Source organism: Haliotis asinina, chromosome 12, assembly GCF_037392515.1.
Source record: "Haliotis asinina isolate JCU_RB_2024 chromosome 12, JCU_Hal_asi_v2, whole genome shotgun sequence".
Classification (NCBI taxonomy): Eukaryota; Metazoa; Mollusca; class Gastropoda; order Lepetellida; family Haliotidae; genus Haliotis; species Haliotis asinina.
In genome coordinates, this window is record NC_090291.1 from 26705575 (window position 1) to 26728511 (window position 22937).

General features: G+C 41.1%; 1 protein-coding gene across 2 annotated transcripts in view; it reads right to left on the reverse strand.

The window, feature by feature from the left end:
* Window positions 1-22865, reverse strand: part of LOC137258208 (protein VAC14 homolog) — a 41855-nt gene extending 18990 nt beyond the window's left edge. The window contains exons 1-10 of one of the 2 annotated variants that reach the window (XM_067795789.1): window positions 22667-22865; window positions 21170-21320; window positions 19552-19719; window positions 19166-19228; window positions 18944-19051; window positions 9212-9321; window positions 7605-7711; window positions 5925-6063; window positions 4143-4178; window positions 1381-1554 (exon numbers count right to left, since the gene is read on the reverse strand). In XM_067795789.1, coding sequence (XP_067651890.1) covers window positions 1381-1554; window positions 4143-4178; window positions 5925-6063; window positions 7605-7711; window positions 9212-9321; window positions 18944-19051; window positions 19166-19228; window positions 19552-19719; window positions 21170-21320; window positions 22667-22767 — 1157 coding nt within the window. In that variant the 5' untranslated portion in view covers window positions 22768-22865. The remainder of the gene's footprint in view (window positions 1-1380; window positions 1555-4142; window positions 4179-5924; window positions 6064-7604; window positions 7712-9211; window positions 9322-18943; window positions 19052-19165; window positions 19229-19551; window positions 19720-21169; window positions 21321-22666) is intronic. The other variant, XM_067795790.1, reaches the window with a different exon arrangement.
* Window positions 22866-22937: the final 72 nt, after the last annotated feature.

Sequence of the window (22937 nt, forward strand, 5' to 3'; positions counted from 1 at the left end):
CTATCCTGCTTATACAGCACTATTAAACTTAGGTCACTTACCAGTCATTTCTTATTTTCACATTTCAAGAGAAAGTAACATGTTTGAGAAAACACACATACATAGTGCTTAAAGTAAAAGATAATTTGAATCTTAGTTTTGTGTTTAAATTGAAAAGTAATAAACCAAACTATGACAGTGTTTTTGTTTTTTCTGAACGATTTGCTATCAAACAACCTGCATTGTCAAATATAGTGGGTGGCGCATAACTTTTTATTCTCAGCATATTTCATGCTACTTTGCCTTAGTGATTCATATGTGTAAGGAGTCAGTCAATACACAGGGAAGAGTCAGTAAAGATACAGGGAGGAGTTGGTGCAGACACAGGAACCAATCAGTCAAGACATAGGAAGAAGTTGGTGCAGACACAGGGAAGAGTCAGTCACGATACAGGGAGGAGTTGGTGCAGACACAGGAACCAATCAGTCAAGACATAGGAAGAAGTTGGTGCAGACACAGGGAAGAGTCAGTCACGATACAGGGAGGAGTTGGTGCAGACACAGGAACCAATCAGTCAAGACATAGGAAGAAGTTGGTGCAGACACAGGGAAGAGTCAGTCATGATACAGGGAGGAGTTGGTGCAGACACAGGAACCAATCAGTCAAGACATAGGAAGAAGTTGGTGCAGACACAGGGAAGAGTCAGTAAAGATACAGGGAGGAGTTGGTCCAGACACAGGAACCAATCAGTCAAGACATAGGAAGAAGTTGGTGCAGACACAGGGAAGAGTCAGTCACGATACAGGGAGGAGTTGGTGCAGACACAGGAACCAATCAGTCAAGACATAGGAAGAAGTTGGTGCAGACACAGGGAAGTCAGTCACAATACAGGGAGGAGTTGGTGCAGACACAGGAACCAATCAGTCAAGACATAGGAAGAAGTTGGTGCAGACACAGGGAAGTCAGTCACAATACAGGGAGGAGTTGGTGCAGACACAGGAACCAATCAGTCAAGACATAGGAAGAAGTTGGTGCAGACACAGGGAAGTCAGTCACAATACAGGGAGGAGTTGGTGCAGACACAGGAACCAATCAGTCAAGACATAGGAAGAAGTTGGTGCAGACACAGGGAAGTCAGTCACAATACAGGGAGGAGTTGGTGCAGACACAGGGAAGAGTCAGTCACGATACAGGGAGGAGTTGGTGCAGACACAGGGAAGTCAGTCACGATACAGGGAGGAGTTGGTGCAGACACAGGGAAGAGTCAATCACGATACAGGGAGAAGTCGGACAAAATACAGGAAAGAGTTAGTCAGGACATAGGGAGTCAGTTAATACGGTGAGATACTACAGTGTGATACTACAGTGTGATACTACAGTAAGGATACAATGGCCACTCACCTAGAGCTGTCTGGTCGAGCTGACTCTGTGTCAGGTGATGTCCCCCTGCTAGCATCAGGGTCAGAGCCGAGGGTGGAGTCTGCCAGTGACTCCAGGGAAGGTGTAGGCAGGTCATCCTGCATCTCTATCAGTTTCTGTAGACTGACATTCAGATTCTCTGCTGCCTCTCGAACCCTGAAGGGGATCACACAAGATACGCTCAACAGCTGTCTTAATTGCTGTCCCACCTATGTCATGCAAAAACCTACCTGTATTACCAGGTAATACTAAAGTGTGACTATCTATATTGCTAAAGTCTGCTATGTTGTTATCTTACTCACATCTGAACATTACATTGTCTTGTATCTTGACAAACATAATTGTACATGGATATCAAATTAAGTGTTTGAACAATGTATATTATTCAGGTAAAATACAACAAATGCATTACCTTAGCCATGATGTAGGTTAAATGTGTCTATCTGTATGTGTGACAGGTTTGTGAATTTAATGTCCATTTGAATCCACTTGTCTCGATACACATAGTGACAACCCCCCTCAACAATGTTGGACTGGTGAGTCCAGAACATCACTACAGCACTGCAGTAATAGAGAGCCATGTCTTTGACCTGGCAAAAGCTGGTAAGATGAGAGACAGCCTTATACAAGCTAAACACATGTGAGACACCTGAGAATAAAGATACTTTACACCACAACAATACCGTAGGAAAACACCATCTTATTTATCCTAATGTTGATGATTTGGTAGGACTACACAAGGCACATTTATCAACAATTAAAATAGATACGCAAGTCTCATGGTGGCATATGTATCAGCATGCATGTTTCATGTTAGCCATCAAGTCCTGTTATTTAAAAGCAGACTTGGCCATGAACTCACAGATACTGTTTATTTCAAGAAAAGCAGTTCTGGGAAGAACATTTGATCATACAAACAGTTTCTGGGAATTATAAGGGTGGTATCTGAGGGATGTGTTGGTATTAACACTACATACAATGTATACATACATGGGGATGTAGGCTAGATGAAGGGAAGTGCATTATATAGCAGTTTGGTGAACTATCCTGACAACCATCAAGCCAAATAACATAGTGATTAACTCCCCTGACAGCTGTCTAGCCAAATAACAGTGATGAACTCTCCTGACAACCATAAGGCACAATAATATAGTGATGAACACTCCCGGCAACCATTAGGCACAACAACACTGTCATGAACTCTCTCGGCAACCATTAGGTACAACAACACAGTGATGAACTCTCACGGCAACCATTACGCACAACACAGTGATGAACTCTCACGGCAACCATTAGGCACAACAACACAGTGATGAACTCTCTCGGCAACCATTAGGCACAACAACACAGTGATGAACTCTCTCGGCAACCATTAGGCACAACAACACAGTGATGAACTCTCCCAGCAACCATTAGGCACAACAACACTGTCATGAACTCTCCCGGCAACCATTAGGCACAACAACACAGTGATGAACTCTCTCAGCACAACACAGTGATGAACTCTCCCGGCAACCATTAGGCACAACTGTTGTGATGGATTTGATTTATTCTGCTTAGTTTATTGCATTCCGCTTACCATTCCCTATTTTCAAAAAAGGTTCATGTTTTCGTAGAACACAAGATGGCGGCCTCCATGTACCCATGTGCTCTGGAATAAAGCCTTGAAGCATGAAACATACACTTCTTTTCAACAACAACACAGTGATGAACTCTCCCAGCAACCATTAGGCACAACAACACTCTCTCGGCAACCATGAGGCACAACAACACTGTCATGAACTCTCCCAGCAACCATTAGGCACAACAACACAACAACCATTATGCACAACAACACAGTGATGAACTCTCTCGGCAACCATTAGGCACAACAACACAGTCATGAACTCTCTCAGCAACCACTAGGCAAAGTTACATAGTTAAGAACTATCCTGGTATTCCTTGACTTGGAAGATGGCAACTCATTCACCTCTTGATATATTCTAAATTGGCAATATCCATGAACATCTACTGCAGACAATAACTCCTATTCAGTTAGCATCTTTTACAGGTGCAACTGTGGTGCATGCTGGTCCCTGTTGTAAATGTATTCAACACCTCTAAAAGTATCCTTTTCTTAAAATGTAGATTTAACATGAAGTCAACTTATTAACTGTAAGTGGTTCTTTTTTTAAGAAGTACAGTCAAGTCTCGTTTATCCGACCTCTGCTTTATCCGATGCTTTTGCTGGTAACAAACTGAATAAACATAACTTAGTCACATTTATTTAGTCTGACACCCTCATTACTCTGACAAGCTGCTGCACAACAGACAATTTCGGATTAACAAGACTGATAATCATCAGCATTCTAAATGTAAAAACAAATGCATGTTGCCTTTGACTGATTCTGACCAACATGAATATCACAGAAAAATGCAATCCCAAATCTAAAATATGTTACAATGTCATGGAATGTTGAAAGGATGCAACTGCAACACCTTTTCACAAAATCTCTCTTACTGATATATTTCGCATGACATTATTAATGAGATGATCATGTACGGTTTCAGTTTTAACGGAAATTGGAAATTTTTAAGGTTTATTAATAAAAAATGAAAACCTAACCAGTGTGTTGTGCAGAATAAGAAAGGTAAATCAAGCATGAAAAGCATGTTGAAACATGCTGCATAAAGAGACTGGAGGGGAGACTGGACAGGAGGGTCAGTGTGGCATTGACAGTGGTGGAAACTGATAGAAGTACTACCTTTCAGTGTGAACTGCATCAGGATGTCTATGGCCTCTAGGGAAAACACCAAGTGAAGATGATGAGTAACTTCCCATGACTATTACTTACATTTCTCACATCTACAAGAAAACACTGCAACCTCACACTTTCCAAATAAAAAACAACACTGACAGGAGAAAGGATCATTTCCAGTTTTAGAGTACATTCAGGAGGGTATAGTTTCATGTTTTACAATCCATTTGTATTGTGTTCTTGTAACATGTCTGGAACGAAAACTGATGGGAGGGTGGGCTGAGTTATCCTCATATTACAATGAAGGAGACAGACAGTACACTTTCTCATTCTTATTACAATGGTTCACATGTTTCCTCCATGCTGGACAAAGATTGCTGCTGATGGTGTCTCCTGTTCCAGGGGGAGTTATCATTCTTCACATCACACACATTGGAAAACGACAAAACTGTTGACAACAGGCACAGCAACATGCATCAGCACATCTAAACACACTCAACGTAATACTGTAACACTGTAATCTGAAATTAATGTGCTACCAAATGAATGTGCATGTGAAACCAAGACTAAAATGTGTTATGAAAATAGCTATGAAAGAATATGAGTCACATTACTGGTTGACAAGTATTAGATGAGTCACGACCTGACAAATGACCCCAATTGCACATATGGTAATGCCCTCCAGAACATTCCATTTGAATTATGAGGGATACAGGTTGTCATCTAAATTTTGAAAAGTTCAATTTCCTGATGCGAATTGTGTCGTGATGGTGTTTTGCTGAACCAAATTGCTCTACAAGACACATGTTAAACAGTAACGGTATTGATTTCCTGCCATGGTCAGCATGTATTGCACATGCTTAATCGCCAGTCTACCTGTAGCAACCAAGTGTACTCGCCCAGATTAGTTGCTCCGCCTGCTTGTCAGAAACGCGTTCACTGCGCTGTCTCATCTAATACTTGTCAAGCAGTATGTCACTGCCACTATACTTTCAAGACTGAATCTTTTCCCTATACCAGTGAACAGTCTGCCAAGAAGACAAAACTACTATAACTCCTTGATCATATGGAGCTAACAAACTGATATACTAAACACACTTGATATAGACCTGAGTGAGAATCACTGTCTGCATTTATCTATTGTTTCTAGTGGCCTACCTAATACATGCCACTGTTTCTGTCAACATGTAGTATGTCAAACAAGAGGATATACTGAAATATGTCCACATTGCAAGAGATGCTTCCTAGTCCTATGGTGGCTATGGAAAAGGGGAAACCAAAGACAACAACAGTTTGTTAAAGAGGACATGCATATAACCATAATGCCCTTAGTTGTATATATGATGGGGGTACGCCCTTAGTTGTGGAAGGAGGTTCAGTGACTACCAGGCTTGTTTTTCCTACCAAAAGACAGCCGCATCCAAGTCTGCACTGTTGTTAGTCCTACTAAAACACCCCAAGGTACTTGTTATTACATCATAGATGACATAAGGTCATCTGGCTATGATTGAAATCAATTAACATAACTGAATCTTAGGAAAATACAACAACTCAAAATCCACAAGTGAAAAGGCTGTTACTCTATCATCAGCTGCTGTCAGTCAACGGTTAGTTATAAAATAATTTCCTTCCCACATAACCTGGCTTGACATGAACATGTAGGACTGGATTAGGAGCCTGTTCTCTTGATACATTTTCTGCTCACATAGTTTAGAGCTTTGGTGAATACTCAGAGTAAGACTGGTAGTCAGCTTTACAACTCCACCAGGATAACAGTGAGTGTCTTACTTTCTCCGTGTGTCATCATTGTAAGCCAAACAAGGAAGGATTGCGTTGAGTATTCCTGCCATGTGCGGCAACATAGTGCGCCCTGACAACACAATGAACTCCCGTAGCCAAGTTATAGCCGTGCTCTGTATCAAGTCATCTGAAACACACAAACAGTAACATTAGTCATCTGCCTGAACAGTAAACAGAACACTGTAACATTAGCCACATGCAAGAACACTGTAACATGAGACATCTGCCTCACAGCTGTAACATTAGCCATCTGCAAGAATACTGTAACATGAGACGTCTGCCTCACAGCTATAATATTAGCCATCTGCAAGAACACTGTAACATGAGACGTCTGCCTCACAGCTATAACATTAGCCATCTGCAAGAATACAGTAACAAGAGACGTCTGCCTCACAGCTATAACAATAGCCATCTGCTTGAACACTATAACATTAGCCATCTGCATAAACACTCTGACATTAGCCATCTGCCTCACAACAATAACACTAGCCATCTGCTTGAAGACTGTAACATTAGCCATCTGCATGAACACAGTAACATGATACATCCGCCTCAACATTGCACACTAGGCATCCACCTGAACCCTTAGCCATTTGCCTGCATATAACATTGATTATCTTACCTCATATATACCTGTTGTTTCCTGATTGGCCGAGTGCTCTTCTGTTATTTTCAATGTACCCTGCTTACAAGTGTGTTACATTGCAATATACCCCACTGCCAATTGCAAATCATTTGATACTTTGTGGCAGTTACTTTTTTATCTCGAATAACAGTAATTAACACATGATGAACAGATATTACCGATGTTTTGCGAATGGAAATCGATGGATGGGAGATAACTCTACATCTGTTTTTCATGTGTCACCTGCAAAATCTAGCAATGGCTACAAAAACATTTGAATCTCTTTCCAATAAATAAATTTTGTCAGAACATACAAATGTAGTCCCTGTGAATATTAAGAAAGGGGATTACATTGCGGTGACCATACTAAGACAATACCTACGGGAAAAACAGCAAGATGCAAAATCTGAGTCATTTGATTCACACAGGTTGGCTGAAGTGTGCGATCCAATACCCATGTTTCAAACACTTCAAAATTAACATTGAGATGTCCGGTAAGATAATTACGCTGTTCACTGGTTCCTCGGGACCATGCCCCACCTCCCCTCGTGACCAATGAGTATACAACACTAAGCATTGACCTAAATACAACACTGACTGTCTGCTGGAATACAACACTGTCTGCCAGAATATAACACTAACTGTTGGAATACAACACTGTCTGCCAGAATACAACACTAACTGTTTGCTGGAATAAACAAGACGGTTTGCCAGAATACAACATTAACCATCAACAACATCTTCCACATCCAGCTGTCCACACTGACCTTTAACTGTGTAAGGGCTTGTTATGTCAGGCATGCTAGCCACACTGGCAGAATCAAGCATCAGATCAATGCTGCATCAGGATCTACATTCTAACACCATTTGCAAAAAGTACTAAGGAAACTCAATAAGTTAAAATGAATCACCAACTTGATGAATCACCAATGATACATATTTCGTATGTGATTCAATAGGTGCCAGTCACCACATGACAATGATGAAACCTTGACGTGAATGTCCTTGCAGTGTCAGGACAGCCATTACATGTCAGCACTGACCTGTATTTTGACTGTGAATGATGAGTATATTTGCCATCCCTGTGAAATTGACACCATTTTTGGATTTCTTGATGCCAGTAAGAAACTCCTCTAGTACACCCTGGCACCTGTAACAGACAAGCAGGTTGATAAAGCAACAACAGTCACACTATCATGTGACTATAACCTTCTAGCACCTAGCAGGCAGCTTTGGATACACGGGGTAATAAGAATCACATTCTGAATAAGCACTGTGAGGAATCATTTTGTATTCGCAGATTGCACTATCAGCTACCCAGTAGTCAATACTGGTCCCGTGCCCTAGGTATATTTTTCTGTGTTGAGCTGGACCATGCACATTGCTAATAACAACATGTCATCTAGAGTTATCTCTCTTGTTTGCATTGTTTGTACACAAACACCAGATGTCCACGTAATAAGGTGTGCCAACATTCTTGGTGGAGTGAATACTCTCCAGAACCCTATGCTATCACCAAGCAAGAGTTGAATCTATCCAAAGTGTACAAATATCACACAATCCATGCCACTGTGGTCACAGTATTGTCAAAGTGTCAGTTCAGTGCAGCTCAAATTATGCTCAAACTGACCATGACGGTGTACACATATTGTCTCCCTCTGTTTATCAGTGAGTTGGCGATTCTGACAGGGAACATATTGGACAAGCCATCAAGAATAAACCAGCATAAATTCACCTTCTCTTCTCCCATCTTCTATGTGCCCTTGATGCTAGTAACCCAAAACAACTCATTTTCTAGAAAAGTCCCAGAGTCCGCCACAACACTTCCAAGCGGCGATCATGACCGATGCGCTGACTTCCACCAAAGAGGGGTCAGGAGTCGGAAATCCTGTAACTTCCAGGTCACAAATGCCACATCCATAGCTGGGTGCCACAAACAATCCCACATTCACTATACCTGTGTCCATGTCTTTACCTGTTGTAGGATATCGACATGTCTACAGTAACCTCTCGCTTCGTCTAATGCGAGTGTCAACTTCTCAGCTTGTTCATTCCAAAACAGGTCATACTGACCTAACCTCTTGTAACCCCAAGTTGATGAAAGTTTCATGTTAAGAGAATAGTCATTGTTTACGTTGCTATGGGTTATTTGAGAATTCATTAATATACAAAAATTTGAAAATGAATGACAGATTTGATTTCGAATGTTTGACTCCACCGTTTCTTCTTGTCTGCACAAGACAAGACGTGACCGTTCAAAGAAGAAATCACTCTTTCAGCTACCATATAGCTCAATATGTATAAATGCTGTATTTCCATCTAGAACCATTGCAATGGTATGAGCCAAAACATCGTACATTTACAAACATAAAAGATATACAGACACAATCAGCTGCCATTTGGATTGTCTCATTGTTTCAGTCCAGATTTACAGCATTTAGTGATGGGTGCTCGTCGAGATAAATTCCTTACCAAGTGCTCACAAGTTTGATATGGAGATTTATCATGCGTTCGAGTTAAATATCACACTCAGACTTGTTCTCCTTTTATATTAAACTTGGACACATGATAAACCTCCATATCAGACTTGTGAACACATGGTAACTTATATTAATTTTACCATTATTCTTAAGAGTTATCGTATACTCACAGTTTGCGTATCTCATGACTGCTGTCCCCCAGGATCTGGAACAGCCCATCTAGTATTTCTGGTAGGAGAACCAACATGTTGATGTCAGGAACAGCATCCAAGACCTCCACCTGATCAGAAATCATCACTGTTAACAGCATAATTCAGAGGTAGGAGCATTCCAAGCTATGACAACAAATCTCTGTATCAACGGGCTACAACTGTAAAATGGTCAAGGTCATTGTCTACTTCGATCTTGATATTTCCTAATGATACCATCTACCTCTGTCATGGAAGACAAATATTCAAAATTTTAATTATCAATTTTACATTTATATATTTATCTTATCTCACAGTATGCACTCCTCTCTCTTGATTTGACACTGAATGGAACAATCTAAACTTTTCACTCAAATCCTCTCTTGTCCATTCAACCATGCACTTCATAATGCCCTACTTATAAGACAACTAACCAGCCATCAACCAAAGCATGCAGCACACCCCACTATCTACCGACATGACCATCTTTGAATCATCATTCTCGTTCTTGGGGCCACTAGAAAGTCTCCCTCTTGGTAATGTTCATAGTGGGGAGATTGGTCAGGATTCCATTTCATGAAATAGATTACATATATAAATATACAATTTATAGTTAAAATTTTCAAATTTTTAAAGTTATCCTATCTCACAGTATGCACTTATCCCAAAGTCAGATGGGAGGACGTAGATGCCCTGTGTCTTGAAAGTGCAATCTGTAGAAACTGTGCAGACTGGTAATATCCATTGACAAAAATGCACAAGGAAGGCCTGTTACAACTCCTATGTTTGTGATGAGTTCTCCTGGACTCCTTAGCTTACTAAGCACATCTCCAAAGAAGGGTGCTCCTTCAAAGAACAGAAGGACACAACCTAACATGACACAACAAATAAGGACTTGTTTTGCCATGATGTACAAGGTACCCCAATACTTTTCTGAATAAAACTGATATTTTATACTTATCCTGACTCATGTTTATCTCCTTCCTCTAGGTGAAGATGGTGGAACACTTCAAATCCATTGATCTTCCCTTCTACCACAAGTGGACATACAATACACTCATCCTCCGGAAGCCTCCCTTTCCCGCCAATACATGAATAGCCATGCCTGTCACTCTCTCAGAAATCTCATAAGCCTGACATAAGAATTACTGTGAATTCAACGTGTCTGAGCTGGGAGGGCTTGATGCCATGTGTCAGGATAAGTATAAAATATCAGTTTTATTCAGAAAATTACATATCTTTTCTTATCCTGACTCATGCTTATTATGCCTACAGAATCCAATGGAAATGACGGTGGGTCAGGCCACGCTGGATTCTAATGACTCCCATGTAAGTACGTCCAGTACTTCCCCCTCTTGGGAACTATAACAGCGATAGTTCGGTCCTGTTCTTCCAGTATTCATCTGGGAGATGGGGGAATCACATCCAGCCGAACTTGTCTTCTTTACTCTCTGCAGAGAGTCTTGGCCTCAGCAAGTCATGTGATAGAAGGTTGAGTGAAACTCAGTGCCTTTGTGGAACCGTTAGTTGTTGTTTGACAACATGTGGCCCAATTGGTCAATGCCAGTGACGCCCTCCATGGCGATGTCCCGTAGGTCCCATTGGCAAACGGTGGACTTGATTTCCAAAAGCCTGCGTCAACAGTTCGAAGGATGTCCGATCTAGAGGCTCGTAAGTGTTGCTGGTGAGATGTTGAAGTACAACATTCAAGTCCCAAGCTGGTGGCTTAAATCTGTGTTGTGGGTCTTCCAGCTTGAACGAGTGTAGTAGGGTGAGTAAAAGCAGCACTTTCATCAGCTTGACCTGAGATCTCCTGGTGATGACAGCTGAATGCTGCTAAGTAGGTCGATAGCGTAGAACCACTAAGTCCTCTAGTGTGGGGACATAAGTAGTCAGCTACTTGAGGATGAGTGGCTTTCCTTGCAGTGAAGACCTTCCGCTTGGTGTACGTCTCAAATCACATCCATTTATCGTCATTTATCAGTCGGTGATTACCTTGCTAGCATTTGGGCTTGTCTGAACTTCACTGTTTCGGCTTGTCTGAACTTCACTGTTTCAGCTTGTCATGGAGATAAACAAAAAAGCATGTGTATAGATGACTTGTTAAAAGTATGTGCACCCTTCCGTCGATTAATACTGACATGGGTAGACTGTCCTTCTGGTCATTCTCTCTATGTTCTCCAACTGAAGATAATACTGTCATTTATCTTTAATGAAACAATTTCCATGTTTCCCTACATTGGTACAAGTTGACTGTAGTAACCAGGTTCACTGAAGCGTAAATAAGCTTGTTTAATTCCTCACTGCTGGTGCACAATGACCTGATGTTAGTGCCAGATGTATGGAGATGAATTGTTGATCATTTTTTGAAGAAAGTACTGTAGATAAGATCATCTTATCCTCTTTGAAGTTGGCATCTTCTGGCTTCAAATGGTGAACGTTGGTATGCAGATTCTGGAGGATGCATTCTGTGAATCCTTGAGGCTGTAGCAGTGCGTGCGTGCGTGCGTGCGTGCGTGCGTGCGTGCGTGCGTGCGTGCGTGCGTGCGTGCGTGCGTGCGTGCGTGCGTGCGTGCGTGCGTGCGTGCGTGCGTGCGTGCGTGCGTGCGTGCGTGCGTGCGTGCGTGCGTGCGTGCGTGCGTGCGTGCGTGCGTGCGTGCGTGCGTGCGTGCGTGAACTCACAGAGTCAATGCAAGGTGTGTCATCCAAACTGTGTCGAAATGATACAGCTGATGGTGATGATATTCATGAAAGAGAGTGTTCACAAGATGCATCCCCTTCATCCAACGGAACTATAGTAGCTGCCGAACCACAGGACAACTTTAGTAGACAACTGTAGATTTGCAGAAGATGTACAACAAGTGTCTACATCTGATGAAGAAGAGGAATGATGATGGCATCTCCAACGAAGGGGAGAAGCATATTACAAGAGTCGATGGAAGGTGCTTCATCCAAACTGCATCGAGATGATACAGCCGACAGTGATGATTTCTGTGAATGGGAGCATGCATACAATGCATCCTCTTCATCCAACGGACCTAATGTAGTTGATGAACTGTCATGCTGGGTGACTGTAGTTGTAGTTGAAGACTGACGTTTCCGTTCCTCTTCAAAATGGCAGTCCATCAGATTCATCATATAAGTGGTGAATTGTTCTATGAAGAGGCTGGTGTCCAGTGACTTCGGTACATGCACCAACTATTCATTTGCAGAAGATTCTGACGTGTTGAATGTAGATGTTTGTGTAGAAAGTAGTCTCTCTGAAGGTTGCAGACGTAGTGCAATGTTGTAGATGTAGTGGATGAAGGTCTAATTGACGCTGCTCGTTGATCTGTACCTCAGGGAGTGGCAGTAGAGGTTCATTTTAGATGTGATGTTCGTCAGGTGGGACAATATCATCACTGAAGGACTTTGTAGAAGACATTGTTTCAGCAACAAACAAGTAGTTGAAGACTTGGTATTAGACGACAAGTTAAACTTCTTAGGTTGAGATGATCCTGATTCTGATGACGTCCTCTTCTGAGATCTTGACAAAGTCTGGTCGGGTCATGACCATGCCACCAGGGTATGTCTGGCGGATCACAAAAAACACGAATGTCAGCAGAAGTGTGACGATACAGAAAATTCACAATACAATACATATCGCAATATCTTGGAACGATACGATGTGATTTGATGCACATCACAATATGCTATTTTCAGTAATTTTCTTTAGAAACATTCATATTCTGATATTAAGTAACAAATATCAATTTCTCGTGACAATTAACAATTTTGAGGTCAATGATACAATTATCACGATATGAAAAAAGTACTGATATATTTATGATTTGATAAAGTATCACTATTATTGAAACCACACTACATTGTCACAGCTCTAGTCAGCGGTGGTCAACACACACTTACTACATTCAGAATCAACTCATTTATTAGACATGACTTGATAGAGCCTACATTGTTTGTCCTTAGCATGCCTCTGAACACTGTATAAATATACAAAAAAAATCTGTATCAGATAAATTCTGGCAAAGTTCACAACGGACAGTGGAAGAACAAATAGATTTGCATGAAGGACATAAAATATGCAGATCAACCGCTGACAGCCGTAACTTACATTGGTAGCACACTTTCATCAACTAAAATCAAGTCTGAGTTGAAGAAAACATGCCATAACCCATCAAAACATATATTTCAACAATATTTACGCTTAATGATAAGTGATGATAAATACAATCCAAAAATGGAATATGACACAATTCAGTTTAAAGGACCGACTAGGAAAGGAAAACTTATCTGCTGTATCAGGACTCAAAGTGCCTCCAACTGTCCACGTCGAGCAATGAAAGAGAGAGTGACAGGTATGGCTGGTCATGTGACTGTATTGGCGGGAAAGGGAGGCTTCCGTTGGGAAAGTGTATTGAATGTCTGCTTCAAACAGAAGGGGATTTCAAGTGATCCACTATCTTCGCATTGAGGGAGGAGAAAAGCAAAATAAGCATGAGTCAGGATAAGGACAAATAATAAAAGTCTTTTGACAATAATTGGGCCAGCCCCTGTTTCGAAAAGACCCCCACAGACACCGATCAGGGGTAGGTGAAAGAGAATCACAACTTGGAAAGCTCACAGTTGTAACCTTCAGCTCAAGAAAACATCAGATTGACCCTTACTCCTTTAAGCTTGGTCAAAGGATGAGTCTGGCAACTTTGGAGCTGGAATGCACTGAAAATCACTGAAATTCAGGAGTGACACATTTCGTTGACGTAACTGCTTCCAAAATTAGAGGTCAGGAGATGTGAAACCTCGAACCCTTCCACATTGTGATACAGAACCGTGCTCTAGATCCATTCAACCACCGGGATGGTACTATCTCTGTGTCTTAGCATACAAGTAAGTGAAGTAGTTCTAACCCATAAGCAATAAGAACAAATGGCAGACATCAAGTTCAGACTTACATTCAGGTAAATACAGGAAAGCAACAACCAAGTGGTACCATTCCACCTCTGCACTGTTTGGCAGTGGACAGTTTTTGTGCCAAAACATGGGGTCCAAACTGGTACAGGTTTTGGACGTCCTTGGCCTAAAAATGTTGAAAGTAGGGAGATGAGACAGAGTAAGACTGCCAATAGCATCACTCCTTGATGGTGTGGGGAGAGAAGTTACTGTGCATTGTCACAGTAGAAGCTAACACCTATCTCATGCAAATTGGAAGCTAACAAAGGCAGTAATACACCAAAGACATAAGTCTGTAAATTAGTGGCCCTCATACAGAAGGATAAAGTGGTATGTGACTCTTTCTCCCTGGATGTCGTTGACTACGGGATGAAAAGATGCATGTTAGTGGCAATGATCCTTAGAAGAGGCAAGTAAAAATGCGTAAAACCCTAACAGAGCAGTTTAAGGTCTTCAATATCATCAAAGATGGTGGACAACAGGGAATGGTAAACATCCAGTCAGGTTGCCCTGGCAGCTGAAAACCTTTCCATGCTGCTCCTGTTCAAACCGCATACGACTGCTATCAAGTGCATAAAGTTAAGATATATGAGCAGCAGCAGCCAAGCTACCAAGAGGAAGAATGCACTTTGCTCAAAGTGTGTTCTAAAGGTTCATAGTCTGTAGATTCACATGATGAAGAATGACCGAGAGTTCCCAAACCAGAGGTCTAAACTTTCTGGACTGACTAGTGAGTTGTTTGGGTGCAGAGGGCTCTGTGGTAGTAGCAGCTAAAACCAAGTTGACAGCAGCCAACTATGTAGGTAAAGTAGTACCCTTGAGATTCCTAGTGGCACAGAGATGCTGGAGGAACCCAATGACAACCTGAGCTGAGGCAGACTTGGAGATGGATTTCCCTAACTCTTGTAACATTCTTTGACCTTCTTCTATTATCAATGTACAAGGGACAGTTAGAACTATGATGGGGTGTGGCTACTTGACAAGAGCAGCCTCAGCAAACGGTAATCTCTGGAGATGCACCAACAAGTAGAGTTAGGGTCTGAGAGGGCCCATGGTGTAGTTCCAAGTGAGGGTGAAGAAGCAGGTTGTTGGGAAGTAGTACTAAGTTTGGCTCTGCCAGGTTTGTTAGCTCACTGGCCCGATGTGCATGGTCAAAAGCACTAGAACCTTGCTAGTGGCCAACAGCATCTGTAATACCCATGGTAGCAGAGCGAGAGCATTGAGACCCTCCCGTTATTCTGTCAGTGCGTTAAGGTCATGAGCCGGGGTCTGAAGCTGGTTGTTGAACCTTGTGGTGAACAGGTCTACTTGCGGCCATGAGAAAAGGCAGATCACCGACTGGAAAATATGGGGAAGCAGCTTCCACTCTGTTGGGGACAGCCAGTCAGGAAATGGGCATCAACAACCACAAATTTAATATGGCTACAATGTTAAGTGAATCGATGTTATTGGAACGTCTGATCGCCCACTGTAAGACTAGGAGATTCACTGAGTCTGTCAAGCCTAGATGGTTAATGTTCCAAACTATGCTTGTGTTGTCTGACTGGATCAATAAACTGGCTCTGTTGCTCAGAGCGAGATGGCTCAAATTACTGCCTTAAAGGTCGTTTTAACTCAAACGATGAGTCGGTGCAAAGTGCATCATTTTGCCTGTCCAGCCACTATTGAAGGACTGGAGAAAGTGTTTCAGGAAGACAAAACAATTCCTTGGGATTGACAGGCTGAAAAATATCGCAGAAATTGTTGTGATGGCAGAAGCTGAAGCCAATCTCTGTATGTTGGGGCTTGAGCCGACGTCAGAGAGCCTCTCAGTTACTGCCACTGAGATAGCGCTAGAGGAATGCATTTCTGGGTCTTGATGCACCTGTCTTGAACTGCAAACATCCTCCTGTGACAGGTGTCGAACAATGTATCGATAAAGTGGAGCCTCTGGATTGATGTTAGCTTCAATACAGCAAAGTACAGTAGCCTCCCTAACGAACAATGTATCGATAAAGTGGAGCCTCTGGATTGATGTTAGCTTCAATACAGCAAAGTACAGTAGCCTCCCTAACTGCCAGAGCAGGATGGTGGTGAACTATGTAGAAGTACTATCAGATCCTGTTGTACCTGGATACAATCATATGTACAGTGAAGGCTGTCAAAACCAGCATCTGTTCAATCCGGCATGTTGCCAACACTGGCACAAAATCTCAGTCCCGTCCATGGCTTGTACATTGATCATGAGCTCTACAATCTGACGCATTGTCTGAACTGGATTATTTCTTCAGTCCTGATGAGTGCCGGTTTAGACAGCTTCCGCTGTAGCTTGAAAGATGAATTAGCACCTGAAGTTGATGTCTGTAAGTGACAGCTGAGGTGAGGAAATCTGGCAACTCTTGCCACTGATGGAGGGATATCTCCTGAGGCAGGAACATTTAAATACTCAAGCCACCTTGACAATGCTAATGAAGAGTTGAATGTAGAATTAAGTAGAAGATTCACCGCATGGAGATTGTCAGTAAACAGGTGATGAAGGTTGTAAAATCTGAGGAATGTATGTTCAACAAGAGAAGTGTTGGTCCACCAGATGGGAGTGATAAATGTAGATGCATGGGGATCATGAATCTCCAAAAACATTAGCAAAGTTGATGCAATGACGAAGGTAAAGGAAGACCAACAAGCCCAGGAACATTCGTGGGGTGAAGACAGTAGAATAGGTGCCTGGGGATCATCTGGGCATAACTGCATGACCTCTGAACTGAGGGCTTGGACTAAAGCAGAAAACCCAACAAATTGTTGACAAGTTCTCATCCTTCAAGCTGAATGTAGCACATAAAAATCTGGTATCTTGTAGATGAGTGAGTGAGTGAGTGAGTGAGTATCATTTCACGCCGGATAGCTGTAGATGGTGGTGAATCAAGTGATCATCTGTGTTGAATGAACGAAGGCAGCATGGTTTGGCAAATATTGGCAGTTTGGTGAATGCTGATGGTTCGGCAAATGCTGTCAGATCGATCAGTGCTGTTGGATCTGCGATCTGGTACAGTTCGGTGATCTGAATTCGTGAAGTAAGATCTGGAACGGTGCGGTGATCTGGCTCTGGTTTAGAGAATCTGTTCAGCCTGACAAACAAAGTTGGCAGAACACTCAACTGAAAGGCTCGTACTGGAAGCTAGAGAGCCAAGTTCTCTGAAATCTTACGAAAAGGCAAATCTGAGGAAACTCTCATAAAATCATCACTAGAGTGAGGACACTACAAATGACAAGCAATGACAATGGGATGCTTAATCTTGGCTTCTTGGAGAGGCTGTGTCCTTCTACTGATGCTGCATATCCAGCTGAATCAGCAAGATGCTGGGTGTAGGATCTGGAGTATCCCCGAATGCCTATAGGTAAGATGTAAGCATTTATCACAGTGGCATTCACTACATATTTCCCTCGCTGTTCGATCTTCTCATGATGTAAAATGGGAGATCAAATGATGAAGTGAAAACACAAACACGTCCACAAGAAGAAGAATGATGGTTCAAAGGTGGTCACATGGGTAGATAGTGTTGTGTGCTGCTTACTTTGATTGACGGATGTAAAGCTGTCTTCAAAGGAGGGCAGAATGGAGTGCACAGGTGAATGGACATGAGGAGCCTTGGGAGAAAGGTTACATCATTCCACTCAGTGTCAAAGCAAGAGAGAGAACAGCATATCATGAAACAGGATAAGTTTAAAAATGTGACACTAATAGTGAAGTTTAGCGACATCACAACAGATTGTATAGCACCAAAAACTTAATTCATTTAATAGTCCCCATCAGTTTCATCCTTCACCTAAACACACCCAAGACTTAAACAGCTTTTATTGATGATGACTGTGATGAAGCAGTTATGTTTATTATAACCAGGACATTTCGAGTTTAAAAGTTTATAAAACATTTGATAAACATATAGAAGTCAAGTTAGGAAGGGTCAATGTACGGGGAACAAGTAATCAAATTTTATGGATTCACTTTTCTTGGGGGAAATGGCAATTTCTCTGAAGTAACATAAACTAGGACCTTGTAATTCTACATGATTAGGCGGATGGACATTTGGATACTAGTGGTCAGTTTGTCAATAAAAGGGACACGCAGAGGATCGGAAATAATTTGTTTAAGTATCTTCTGGCGCCTACCAGTCTGAAATATTATTTGATATTCTTTCAGATATGTCAGTGTTTGGTTGATGGATGGCTTAAAGTTAATTAACGAAGATATTTGATACTGGAAGAATTTGATGGTATCGATAAAGTTTCCGAAAGAGACTAATGAAAGTAACTAATTATTAAGATTGGGTATGAGTCATTTTTATATGACGTAGGACATTATTTCAGGGGGAGGAGCCTAAATTGTCATGACTTCTATTTTGTTAGTTGTACGGTGAGTGGTGCGCGATTCTGGGCCCCACCGTTGACTTGAGATGTTCTCTCCGTATATTGAGAGAATTGCTCAGATGAACTTATAGTATCAGAAGTTGTGCAAGAAACCAACAAGTTCTTCCAGGACGTTGTAAACTAATGTTGTGCTTAGACCAGAAACTAGGAAATATTTGAGGACCTTTGTTTGTGAAAAACTATACCAAAAATAAAAGGACTTGAATGCCAAACTGGACTTATCCTTGAGTATACCGTCTGACTACATCATCCCCAGACAAAGAGTGGAGGAAATACAGATTGCCTAGGGAGAAGGGTATAACACCCCGACACCCTCAGGTAACATTATAACCAACAAGTCTCTCAAAAATGTTATCTTACCCATGACACCACAAACTGTCTGGCAAAAGCATTCTTTGTGTAGATTCTCTCTCTGAGCAGAGGGATGAATGCAACTAGGTCAAATGATGAACTCTCTGTCACAATGTCCTGAAACAGAATGTGTAGACATCCACAGTAAGCCATAGCACACTACCACCCAAGTTACCAAAACATTTGGTTTGTCACACAAACACTCAAGACACTGAGTGAACAAAGGCGTACCTTAATGAGTCTGTCGAGCAGTTCAGCACCATTCTTGACATTCTGGTCAGGATCTGCTGCCAACTGTACAACAAGTTACAGTGTGAAGGTATGTACATTCAATAACAGCACAGCATTGATCCATGGTCTGTGAATCACTTAGTTTATATAACATGCTTCATAGAATAGATTGCAATAACTTTAATTCACACTAACTTGCAAAAGTACAGTTTACCTGATATACTGGTACCTCACATTCTACAGTTCAGAAATGCAGTGTTGTCATCTGTGGTAGTGCTCGGGCAAAGTTAATGTAGCTTAAGGAGACATCAACTTGGAAAATTTCTTGATTAATGTTGACTGTGTCCCCAACTATTTTACTTGTATCTGAAGAATACATAAATTACCTTACTCAAGCCATCAAATATTTCGTTGAAAAATGGCAGAACAGAACCCCTGGAGACTTTGACGATGTTGTAGAGGGCCTCACACGCATAGTATCTGACACGACTGTCAGGGTCGTGGAAGCATGCTATCACAGGTTTGGCCAACTCGTTGATGTAGCTGCTGGAATCCTGAGGAAAACATGGAATGAGAACTGAAATCATAGCAGGACATTGTCTTGATTAGTTTGTGCTTTAGAAGGATCCTGATCATACTGTGAAAGTGTGTATTGTGCATGTAACCGTCTACAGCTAGGCTGGAACAGGAACACAGGTTACTAGTGAACCATGATCATAATGATGAAGAAACTTGAAGAAACCTCCAATATGACCAATGCTTCATCAAAGGAAAACACAGTACCTAGCTCCAGCCAAAGCAAGGGCAATAACTGGAAGCTACAACTTGTAGATACAATTTATAAGCTCCTTTCTCTGTTTCTTTTTCCAATATGAAGACACTTTCATATCAAATACACGACATACAATGCATATTTGTGATAACTCATACACATTCAGTATGTGTAATGAAATATCTTGTGTGTAACTCAGAAGATAAATTCATTTGGAGAGTGTACCTTAATTCTAGGGACTACAGAGAATTTGAAGTTTTGTGCTTTTCTATAACCTACCATGAATATTTCCTATGAGACAAAGAAAAGTGTAACTATCATAATAGCGATGAGCTGTTTAGCTTGAAGACTTTTCTTCACAGGTGCACAGTACATGGCTAGCTTGCTAAGTAGCCATGCTATTCATTTTCAATCCCTGATTTATACGCTATAAGGTATGATTTTAATAAAAAGATGTGTTTTGAGCCTCTACAGCACCAAATCTTGTTGAAAGACATTTATGTTCCTTGTCAGTCAGCGGAACAATCATACTAGCAAAAAAGGATAAGTTGGATCAGTGCAGAGAAAGCTTTTAGTTTTACTGGAATTAGGCAGTGCACAGCAATGAGCAAACCCATTTGGTTTGTATTAGGGGATGAAAATGCAGACTAGTGCATGTGCAGTGCATGACTATGAAACTGACTCCGGAACACAATTCACCCATTGCACAACAGTTGATTGAGGACAACCTGGGGCCCCTCCACTCACAATGGCAAGTGCCAGTGGGTGGAACTCACACATGCTAATACGGGTCAGTTGTAACTAATGTAACGTCAATGCTCAACTTAACTTTGTTTGCCAGTACTTTCAAACAAAGCATTTAAGTTGTCATATATTGATTACATATCATGAAATTTAAAAATTAAAACAAATCCAAACCTAATTAGCATTTGGAAACATAAGGAGTATTCTATGATCTATCATGATACACATATTTCAACTGTAACAGGTTGAAGCACATGTCAGCTTGTGGCTGCCATTAAGGTTTCAAAAATGCAAACAATCTATTTCGTTTTAGTCAGGTACCAGACAACCAAGCTTTGTAAACACACTGATATGTCTGAATCAATAGGCAGAGAACACTGAATGGTTCCATAGCGTAACACAGAGCATGACAAAACTAATATGAGTTATAATTCCCTTTAAAAATTACATATACTACTAATGCAAAGTAAACATGATAAATGACATACTTTTCCCAGTGCTATTGCTGTGGCAGCAAGCCCAATCAGTCCCCCTTTCCTGGTGTTGGGGTTACTGGAATATGCGAAGTCATCACCAAGGACTTTCAGAATCCGTTTTATTTGATCAAACTGAAGAGATGTAGAGAAGTCTTTCACCATTCTGAAAATAGACATGATAAAATCAGGAAAACAATAATAAAGCAGGAAGCTGCATGCAAACATCACATCCTGAACTACAGGTCACCTCACTGTAAAAAGGCAGAGAATGACTCTTAAAGTTCTAACTCAGCAGTGACACTACTATGTACATTACATATAAGCAACTCAAAAAGCATTCCTTTTGAACATGAAATTTTTTCAAGGAGTTCCCAAGACTAACAAACCATGTTCAAATAATCATACTGAAATATCAGCAAATCATTTCATCATGTACACTATATAGCATGAGCAAGAGTTGTTCTTTACCTTTATTTTAAGACACTACAGTCCAAGTTAAGTGGGTATCTACACTGCATCAGGACTAAATCTAATGTATAAAAAAATCACATATCCCAAAACAATTGACACAATGATTGAGAGTAACTCAAACAAGGAAAATGCATACCTAGACTGTATGGTGAAAGTATGTACCACGCTTTACGAAGATATCACAAATTATTTTTAGTTCTTCACTTTAGTCCTGCCACTGCTTTCATTTACAAAGTACAGACTCATAAAATGTACATAGAGAAAGCACAACATATTCAGATGATTTATAAAAGGTATGTATTCCATATTGAATAGTGAATGTGTGTAGTAACCATGGTAACTTCTTTGAGTGGCTTTCTTATAAGCTGGGAAGTACAAAATTAAAGAAATTCTATGGATAACAACTTCTTTATTACAAGAGTGCAAAATTTCAATACAGATTCTTGTACCCTTGTCAAGCAAGAATGTAACATACACTGGTGGCAAAGTATTTATACTGAGCATAGCAAAGAAAACAAGACAACAAAGTAATTAACACAACAGGGTGGGCATTAAGGTGATAAAGCCAGTGGGTAGACAATAGGGGAAGGCACAGAAGCAAGAGATGTACAAATGAAAAGGGGCGGTTCAACAAAGCTGAGAAGTTTATACAGTTCATTGGGCTTGATGGAGGGGTGCATCTTAAGGTGATGTAATATCCTTATCTTGGTTGATAGTTGACTTTTGGCATTTAACATGCATGACTTTGGTGAAGTCGCTTAGGTAGTTGGCCAGAATGGTGATGTCAGTCCAGTTTATGTGGTGATTAGGGTTAGGTTGGATGTGGTCAGAGATGGCATATAGATATCTCTTATAGTTTATATTTCTGTTCCAAAAAGACTTGTTCCTCCCCTACAATTTGTGGATGAGGTTTCGTAATCATGACATGAAGCAGACGCATGCCTGACAATTACTAAAATGAAAGTATTACTCTCAATCGAAATGTTACGTCCAAATTAATTGCTGCGAATATGTATACATATTCGCATGAACACAAACCTTTCTATTTCCAACGCTGCCACTTTTCTCTTTTCATACAGCTTGTCATTGAGTGCTCTGATGCAAGAAGCACTCAACGGGGCATAGTCCCTTTCGCTCATTTTTAGCAGTTCCAAATTATGTTCTCTGAAAGCATGAATTCAATGGATCAGTCCCCCAGTTTCCTGCTCGTTGGACGCCATTTTGACCGTCACGTGATAAAATTATGATTGAACGCTTATAACATCACAAGTAACAAGAATACGTCATTTAATGAATAAATTCATGCAGC